Raw genomic sequence first — 10,358 nt, 5'->3', positions numbered from 1 at the left:
CTTATTGTAGCAACCTCCTCGAGCTTGAAGTGAAGGTGACATTCTCTTAGCAATCTCTCCCTTTCTTGGGACATTTATCCCACTCCTCCTTTTGCTATAGTTATCCATGGTGATGATTAATATTGCTTGCAATGACATGTCTGCCGTCACCCGTACTATGTTCTTTACATATGGTGGTGATTTTAATCCTGGCAACAAAGTAAGAGTGGAGCATGATCACTCCCGTTTTACAAATAAAGAAAATGAGGCCCACTGAGGTTGAGTGGCATGACCAAGGTCACACAGCTGAGAAAAAGCAAAGGCGAATGTGGAACCCAGGGCTGTCTGACTCTGAAACCAACACTGTCCCCTGCATTTCCCATGGAAACGCATGTTAGTTCTGTTTCTCTCACCACCCTCTAATGGTGCTTGAATGTGCATTTTGATGCTGTTTTTCAGATAGCTCATGAATTGGAAGAAAGTATAAGAGCCTTCGAGAATCTGGCTTTTTTTATCCTAAACATTTTTAAAACAGTTCAGAGTGAAATAACAGTTTTAAATGGGTTGAGAGAACACAAAACATCAAAGAGCTCACGGGTACAGCCTGTGACTTCCTGGAGTTCAGTGTTCTTAACTGTCAGATTTTAACAAATACTTCTTTAGATAATTGCTTAATTATTGTATTTGTCAAGAAAAAAAAACTTTCACAGCCATCAAGCGCTGCATATAAAAATATTCTTTAATCCTAGATTTTTAAAAAATCCTTCCCGGTGATTTCAGCAAGGCAGAACCCCAGTGGCACATAATCATTCTCAGATTCCTAAAGGGAAACTAGATGGAAAACAGGGCTCTAGGTCAGGGAGGAGCAAGTGGAAGAATTACTTTCACCTTTATGGGGTCTCTTTCACTTCACTCTCTCATAAATATCTTAAAATATTTGCAAAATGAAAGCAGAGACGTGAATGACCTGAATCATATCAAGTTAATAAAACAACATGGTGCCGTAGAAATGAAATTTTGGATCAGAAAGACCAGGACTTTAAACTTGGCTCTGATGATCTTTCTGCAACCACATTGCAGAAACTGTATATAACCTCTCTGAGACAAAGTTTGGCTCTCTGTTACATGGAAACATGAGTGTCTACCATAGATCGTAGAGAGGATTACTTAAAACAATGTTTTAGGCCAGGTGCAGTGGCTCATACTTGTAATCCCAGCACTTAAGGAGACTGAGGCAAGAGTAATGCTTGAGCCCAGGAGTTTGAGATCAGCCTGGGCAACACAGCAACAGAGCAAGACTTCACCTCTACAAAAAATAAAAATTTAAAAAAAAAAAAAAGCCAGGCATGTTGATGCATGCTTGTAGTCCCAGCTACTCAGGAGGCTGAGAAAGAAGGATCGCCTGAGTCTGGAAGGTCAAGGCTGCAGTGGTCCTTAATCATGTCTCCGCACTCCAGCCTTGGCAACAGGATGAGACCCCAACTCAAAAAAAAAAAAGAAAGAAAGAAAGAAAGAAAGAAAGAAAGAAAGAAAGAAAGAAAGAAGAAAGAAAAACACAATGTCTTCAAAGTTCCTAATCAAGTGCCAAGCACATAAGGGGGGGAGTCAAAAAGCTATACAACTGATCTTTATTATTCACAGATTCCATATTTGCAAATTCTCCTACAGGTATTTGCTAAAATGTATTTGTAATTTAAAAATCAATACTCACAGTGCTTTAGAGGTCATTCCTAGAAATGCAAAAAGTGGTGAAAAATTTTAGTCACTGATGAGCACGTTCCCAGTGAGATGGATAAGATGACTTTCTGCCTTCTTGTTTTTGCTCTTAGACTATAAACAAGTATTCTTCTCACAGCCAATGGAATGCTGCATTTTCCCCATTTTTGTGCTTATTGTTGGTGATGTTACTATTTAAAATGGCCCCCAAGTGAAGTGCTGAAGGCCTAAGCCCAAGATGGCTGTGATGTACCTTATGGAAAAAATATGAGTGTTAGATAAGATTCGTTCAGACATGAGTCATGGTACTGTTGGCCATGAATTCTATTGTTCTGTTCGGGCTCTCAGCAGATTGGTTGTTGCCCACCCACGTTGGTGTGAGAGATCTTCACTCAGTCTACAGATTCAAATGCTAATCTCTTTTGGAAACACCCTCACAGATACACCCAGAAACACTGTTATACTGGCCAGCTGTGTTCAAGATGACATCATAGACTATAACTACAGTGAATAATGAAAAGCAACTGTATTTTATTGGCTCTCATATTAAAAAGGCAAAATATTAGTGGCTATAACAACTTAACTCCAAACTCTCCATAGCTTAACACCATAGAAGTTTATTTTTCATATATGTAAAGTCTAATCAGGTGTTTGGTCTTACAAAAGGTGAGTCAGGGACCCAGACTCCTTTCATCTTGTGGCTCTGTCAACGTGCAGGACCTTTGCTTCTACCCAGTGGTTGGAGAAAAAGAGGAAAGTCGTCATGGATGGAAGTTCTTTATGGGCCTGCCTACAAGTATAGCACACCACTTCTGTCTTCAATTCATTGGCCAGAACTCAGTCTCGTGGCCCCGTCTAACTACAAGGGAGATGTAATCTAACCATATGCTGAGCGATTACATGAGTAGCTTTGCCATAATTCTCCTTAACATCATTTCCTATGGTTATTTATTTTTAGATAAGTGGAAAAACCCTTAGGTAAGCAGCATTTAAGTTTTTTAAAGGCTATTTTTCCAAACCGTTTCCAGTTCTTCACCAGAAGAAGCTGGTCTGTCTCTTCTCGTATGTCTTAGTTAAAGGATGCAATCCTTATAAGAACACTCTATATTCTTTTGTTATATTAATACTTCAACCAGTCCTTTAAATTTGTAAAGGACTGTTGTAAATTTTTAACTGAAAATACTTTTGTCACTGAATAAAAGATTGCATAAAAAATAGACCCAGTGCCTTCCATGAAAGAAAGTGTCGAATATAGATAGCTAATAATTGATGCTTATTCCAACTATATTGTGAGCTCCCATCCAAGTTGCTTTAGCATCAACCCATAAAATGCTGAGTCAGACCCTGTGTTATTGTGTGTATTAGACTAGGTCATAAAATAACTTTGATGCTACCTAAAAGAAATGTCTACTAACCTCTGAGATTTCTGCTCAATTTTACGGTGGTTTTATGCTATGGACTTTGATGAGTGAGATCTTATTTTGGTCTTTCTGCTCTTATTTTGGTGTCAATAAAAGTGATATCTTAGTTATCAGGCCCTCTCTTTCAGGAGATACTTTATAAGAAAAGTGTGATTTTGTGCAATGATCACCTCATGCGCTTCTTTGGAATGCTTAGGAAAACTATCATGGCCTCTGTTCCCAAGTTACAGTTACACATATATTTTATATTATAAATTTTACACAATTTTAGAGGATTCTTAACCCTGCCAGAAAAAAGGATGGTACCATGTGATCCAGTTCCACTCTTGCACACAAGCCTACAAAAATTAAAAGCCATGTCTTGAAGAGATATTTGTACACCAGTGTGCATAGCAGCATTTCTCATCATACCCAAAAGGTGAAAGCAACCCAAGTTTCCATCAATGAATGAACAGTTAAACAAAATGGGGTGTATACATACAGTGTAATAAATCAGAACGAATCTCTGATACATGCTACAACATGGATGAAAATTAAAAATATACTAAGTGAAATAAACCAGATTCAAATGGACACATGTTGTATGAGGTACCTAAAATAGGCAACTTCATAGAGACAGAAAGTGGAATAGGGGTTACCAGGGGTTGGGGGAAGGGACAATAGAGAGTTAACATTTAATGGGTACACAGTTTCTGGAAATGGATAGTAGTGATGGTTGCACAACGTTGTGAAAACACTTAATGCTGATGAATTGTATACTTTAAAATGGTTAAAATGACACATTTTATATTATGTTTATTTTACTGTTATTTAAGAAAAAGACTAGACTTTAGAGGCTGTTGAATCTCATCCAATCCCAGATCTGCTAATTACTAGGTATGTGTGACATGGGGCAAAAGATTGAATGTCTCTAAATGTCCTTTTTCTTACCTATAAAAACAGGAGTACTACTACTGACCTGAGAAAATTATTATGAAAATAAATATGATTAGCCTGTCACACAATTGCCACTAAATATAAAAAGATTAAGAAGACTAACATATCAAGTAGGAAAATCTAGTGGCCCATGCTCAGAATAAAGTATGACATTGCACTTGATCTTAGCCAAAAAACCACGAAGCGCGGTAACACATTACATAATTGCTGTTTGCCTCTGTGGAGATAAAAATATTAACATGAAATAATACAAATGCCATGGGATTTTAAAGATAAAGAAACAGAAGGACAGGCCTGGTTCTGCTCCTCCAGTGGCCAGAGAGACTGCAGGAATACAAAATCACCTCTGTCTCAGTGTGAGGTTTATTTCAGTTTCTGTTTAAATTGTTTTCAGGTTCTAATATAGGTTTTCCCAATTCTTGTGGACTGTGGGGTTTTTCTTTAACACAGGTCTTAAGTCCTGGAAGTATGTCTTGATATGGATTCTAAGACACACACACACACACACACACACACACACACACACACACACACACACACACAGACACACACAGACACACACACACATACACAAATACTTTGTGTATCTGGAGGTCAGACATTCTACCATATTAACTGTTTGAAACAGAATCACATCTGCAGAATCATGCCAAAAAGCCCTCTGTGTAGCATATATCAGATAGAAAGTCTGTGCAGAGAGGACGTGGCATGTCTCCACCCAGGTGGCTGTGTAGAAACTAAGGCACAGGAAGAGTAATGAAAGTAAGAGCTGACAGTGGAGAAAGAGGCAGGAAAATGACTAGAGCCCTTTGTAAGCCTCACTTGAGCCTGGCATCATGTATTCATGTTTAGCTTGAGACTTTCAGAAAAGGTTACATTTAATTCTGTTTGCTCTGGTTAGGAAAATAGGGGTCTATGCAGAATGCATTAAAAATGATAAAATCAGAAGGTTAAGGCTTAAGAGGTAGAATTCCATTATCTGGAAAAATCACTGTGGAATGAGGTGTTGCTATTTATATATGTACATATTCTATTTGTATTGAGACACAAATCGCTGAATTCAGTCAGTTTTCATCACCTAATTTTCTCTAGAATCTGACTACTTTTGTCTGCTTACAGCACTTAGCACAAGACCTGCCTCACAGTGGACACTGTGAATAAATGAATGAGTGAGTAAATGAATGAACAAGCAGAAGAATGAAACCGGCTCTAATATACATATGTCAGCAAAATGCATATTGCCTGCATGCAAGTAAAGACATCCAAGTGTGAAACCATCCTTTTTCTCTTTTTCAGAGCAGAAGCCACTCTCTTGGGACCATTCATAAGCAAGAGACACCAACACCGTGACACATGCCAGTGCCACCACCACCACCACCTCCTCTGCCTCCACCTCCCCCACCTCTGGGGGCTCCTCCTCCTCCCCCACCATCAGCGCCCCCGGTAAGAACTGTTTTGTATTGTTTTTTTTTTCCTGACTGGTTTACTGTGGAGATTAAGCTGCGTGAATATGCTTGAGCAGAGGGTTTTACATGTTCAGAAGCAGCCACTGCCTAGCTTCCCCGTGGCAGGTGGCGTCTTAGTTGCTGCCTCTGGAAGCTTCAGAGTCTGAATCCAAACCAGCCTGCCTCAGATATTTCTCTCCCCCATTCCTCAGCAGTTCCCACCTCCTTCTCATGGGTCTACTGATATCTACATCATGTCCCCTCTAATTCCTGCTGCGTGGTACAGGCTCCCAGATCCCCCTGAGTGACTTCCCCATCTCCCTGGAAACCTCACATGAGGGGCCTGGCCAAAGTACATAGCCGGTGAGGCATTGGGAAGTCAAATTCCCTGGTTCCCTGGTTCTAGGCTCAAGTAAGTTAAGTGTCACATGAAACGCAATGACCAAATATAAAATTTCTAAATGAAGGTTCTCTATCTACACACGACTGAATTCAGGCTATTTCAGTTTGTGTTGCTGGACACTCTCTCTTGGTTTAATAATTTGATTTAGGTTTAGAAGGGGCCCACTGAGGGTGGGTATTTTGTTTCAGTACACAGATATCCAACCTTGGCACCATTGATATTTAGGACCAGATAATTTCTGTTGTGCAGGGCTTACTTGTACATTGTAGGATACTGAGCCTCTGTCCCTGGCCTCTACCCACTAGATGCCAGAAGTACTCCCCCAGTTGTGTCAGTAAAAAATGTCCCCATTTGTAGCCAAATGTCCCCTAGAGGGGTAAAATCACCCCTCTCAGCTTTAGAAGAACATTAGTGCTTAATGCTTATAGCAAACCTTTCCCCTAAAGAAAACCTGGAGCACTTCTCACAATCTCATGCTCCATTCATCATGCCACTTCAGCCAGGGAAGTCTAGCACCACTCCTCAGCTTCTGTGTTGAGTGGAAGATAAACGATCTGAGATACAACGCGCAGAGACAGGGCTGCTTAGGGATGATATGAGCCAAGTCAGCAGAAGCCAAGAATAGAACCTCCCTGGGTACAGCCCTTTCTCAGATATGCAGATGACATGGCCATGCTGAGCATGGAGGGAGAGCCTGAGGTTTCTGCTGTTCAGCCACAGGTCCCGGTGAGGGTGAGGGTATGCCTGAGATGACACACATCCCCTGTGATGTTAGCTTTGTACACCGATCCTATCTGAGGTGCCAAGAGCATAGACCTGCCTGAAACTTGGCCCTCGCTCTCCAAGAAAGTGGAAAGAAAACACATAGTACAAATTACCTACGAAAGTTTTCTAACCAATATGTAGAAAGAACAGGAATAAGTATTGAAGTCTCACTGCTGAGTATTGGCACAAAGTCAAATTAAAGGTCATCGCCATCACCACAAGTTGATGAACAGTTTATAAGTAAAGGAAGCATACATGAAACTATCATGTGGATCTTATATAGACTTGCAAGTACTGAAGAAATGCAACTTGAATAACTTCAAATACCACCGTGTACATTTAGTCAGAACAAAGAAACGTAACAGAACCCATTGTTATTGGAGATTTGGGGGAAAACATTTCTTTTAAATATTGCTGGTGTCACACAAATATCTGGGACCCAATAAAAGCTGAATGTATCATAGTCTTCCTGTGGTAATCAGTTTTATTTTTGAGACTGCTTTAATAATTTAACCCTAAAAGAGCCAAAAAGTATTTCTACCAGGATGGGCACAGCTATTTATTCTAGTGAAAAACTAGATCTTAAATGGTTTATGAGAACTGAGATGTATTATGTCATACTGTTAATTAAAATTTTCATTATGCAGTGATGTAATTAAAAATTATATCTATGCTGATTAGGAAAAAGTAGGTATAAAATGATGGACTAAAAAACAGTACATTTTGTCCATAACAAAAAAGCTATTTAATTTATGTAATAAATAGCAAAAATCAGAAGAGAATTTGATAATGCTGATAATACAATTTAATTCTATTAGGGAATTCCTTTTCTTTAAAGATGCTTACATTCATAAAAAAACAAACATAATTCAACGTTTTGTTAATGGTTTTTTCTTTCTTTCTTTTTTTTTTTTTGAGTTGGAGTCTCATTCTGTCACCCATGTTGGAGTGCAGTAGCCTGACCATGGTTCGCCACAGCTTGACCTGCTGGGCTCAGGCAATCCTTCCCCTCATTCTCCTGAGTAGCTGGGACTACAGGTGCATGACATCATGCCCGGCTAATTTCTTTATTTATTGTAAAAATGAGGTGTTGCTATCTTGCCCAGGCTGATCTTGAACTTCTGGGCTCAGACAATCCTCTCACCTCCACCTCCCAAAGTGCTGAGATTACAGAGTGAACCACCATACCCAGCCTGTGTTTTGTTAATCGTTTGAATTCCTTTACACATTTAATTTTTCTTTCGCCATCTATGTCATGGAAGAACAAGTCAATTTAGGAGGCAAATAATCATGTAAATTTTAATATTTTCTTAAACATTTTTCTACAGTCTGGGAAAAATATTTACAATGCATATTAAAAGCAACGAATTAGTGTCCTTAGTATATGAAAAGCTCTTACAGATCAATATGGGAAGGATGAATTAGAAAAATGGGCACAGGATGTAATCAAGCAGAAGAAATACAAATATTTCAACTCATCACAGTTAAATAAACACAAATTAAATTAAAATAATGAGAGGGCAACCCCTTCAAGTCCCCTCCTACTGTGGGAGTTTTTCTGTCTTCTTAATAAATCCTGCTTTCTAAAAAAAAAAAAAAGAAGAGAGAGAGAGAGAGAGAAACTGTTTTCATCTATTAATTTAGTGATGATACTTTTTAAATGTTGGCTGGAGTATTAAGAACCAGGCACTTATAACTCTTAGTGGTAGCAGAAATTGGCAAAATATCCTGATACCATTTTTCAATATAGGTCAGACTCTGCAGAAAATGGATATACTCTATGACCCAGTTGCCCCTCAAGCAACTTTTCTTCAAGTAACTTATCATAGCTGTACAGAAACACACAGCTATAGGAGATTAATGAAAGCATTACTTGTAAAAGCAACCAAAAAAAGAAAGAAAACAACCTACATTTTTAATACCAGGAGATTCAGTAAACTAATTACTATGTATCTACCAAATGGTATATTATGCAGTCACTAAAATCAGAAGAAAAATGATTTGTAACTTTGAGTGTCCTGAATGAGTCAGATAAGGATCGTGTCCTGAATGAATCAGATAAGGATCACCCATGAAAGCTAAAACCACTGACTGAGAGGTTGTGGGGGGATGTATGTTCTCAGGATCCCAAGTATCACCCACAGGTTACTTCTAATTACAAGAGGGAAAATATCCCTTTAAAATGGATCAAACTTACTATCACGTATAACGGAATTACATCACAAGCCTTATATCACAAGCCTTTTGCTGTGACACAACAAAAGTACAAAGCATCATTCTGTAGTAATCTGCCCAAAATGAATGTACTTATGAGCAAGCAATTAGACACATTAAGAACGTGAGACATTCTGCAACAGAGGTTGGCAAGCTAGAGCCCATGGGCCAATGCCAGCTCACCGCCTGTTTTTTGGTATAGCCCTCCCTCTAAAAGTGGTCTTTACATTTTCGAATGACTTGGGGGAAAAAAATTAAAAGAAAAGTAATGTTTTGTGACACATGAAAATTACATGAAATTCAAATTTCAGTTCCATAAGTAGCTTTATTGGAACACAGCCATACTCATCCATTTCCATATTGTCTGTGGCTACTTTTATGCTACAGCTTCAGAACACCAGTTAAGCAAAACGTTATTCCTTAAGGAAAGAATCCCATGCCTCTCACTGTAGAACTGTATTTTTAAAATTATACTCGGGCCAGGCTCAGTGGCTTAAACCTGTAATCCCAGCACTTTAGGAGGCCGAGGCAAAAGGATTGCCTGAGCCCAGGGGTTTGAGACCAGGCTGGGCAACTTGGTGAGAACTTGTCTCTACAATAAATCACAAAAACTAGCTGGGTGTGGTGGTGTGCATCTATAGTTCCAGCTACTTGGAAGGCTGAGGTAGAAGGATCACCTGAGCCCAGCAGGTCGAGGCTGTGGTGGCCGTGAGCATGCCACTGCACTCTAGCCTGGGCAACAGAGTGAGTCTCCAATTAAAAAAAAATTATACTCAACTTTGATTGAAATAATAATTTAAATGTAACTTTAAAATTATACTCTATTATTACTACCACAGTTTGAATTTCGACAATAAATATTTTGTGGGAATTTGTTTTCCATTTTGATGTGAAAGTATGTACGTTATATCCCTGATTTTGCCCTTTGGCCCACAATGCCTGAAATATTTACTGCCTGGCTCTTTCCAGGAAGTTTACCAACACCTGTCCTATAGCCAGCTAAGCTCACTCAGTCTTCCATTCATCTATAGCATGTGCGCCCTCTGCCACAACTCCCCCTTCACCTTCATTCCCCCACCCCCCATCTTACCTGCAGTCAACTCCACCTGCATGGACTGGCCCTGCCTACCTCCTTCTGTGCCTCTCTCCCGAGATCTTCTACACCAAGGCTTTTGCACAGCTGTTCCTTCTGCCTGGAAGGCTCTTTCCACTCAGCTCAGTTCAGGTGTCTCTTCCTCCGACCCTGGCCTTTTTTTTTTTTTTTTTTTTTTTTTGAGGCAAAGCCTCATCTCACTGTTGCCCAGGCTGGAGTGCAGTAGCATAATCATGGCTCACCACAGCCTCAACCTGCTGCCTGGTTCAGGCAATCCTTCCACTTCAGCCTCCCAAGTAGCAGAAACTACAGATGTCTGCCACTACACCTGGCTAATTTTTTCATTTATCTTTTTTTTTTTTTGAGTTGGCGTCTCACTCTGTCGC

The 10,358-nt window shown here is 39.5% G+C and overlaps 1 protein-coding gene across 1 annotated transcript in view; it reads left to right on the top strand.

The window, feature by feature from the left end:
• Positions 1 to 6,566: 6,566 nt before the first annotated feature.
• The window catches only part of WIPF3 (WAS/WASL interacting protein family member 3), a 77,626-nt gene continuing 73,834 nt past the window's right edge, over positions 6,567 to 10,358 (top strand). Inside the window, exon 1 of the mRNA XM_021718024.1 lies at positions 6,567 to 6,632. Coding sequence (XP_021573699.1) covers positions 6,567 to 6,632 — 66 coding nt within the window. The remainder of the gene's footprint in view (positions 6,633 to 10,358) is intronic.

The sequence above is a fragment of the Carlito syrichta genome, unplaced genomic scaffold, assembly GCF_000164805.1.
Source record: "Carlito syrichta isolate Samal-C Ts95f unplaced genomic scaffold, Tarsius_syrichta-2.0.1 Scaffold311717, whole genome shotgun sequence".
Taxonomy (NCBI): domain Eukaryota; kingdom Metazoa; phylum Chordata; class Mammalia; order Primates; family Tarsiidae; genus Carlito; species Carlito syrichta.
Note: the sequence above shows the minus strand (reverse complement) of the source record. Positions and strands in the feature narration are given on the sequence as shown.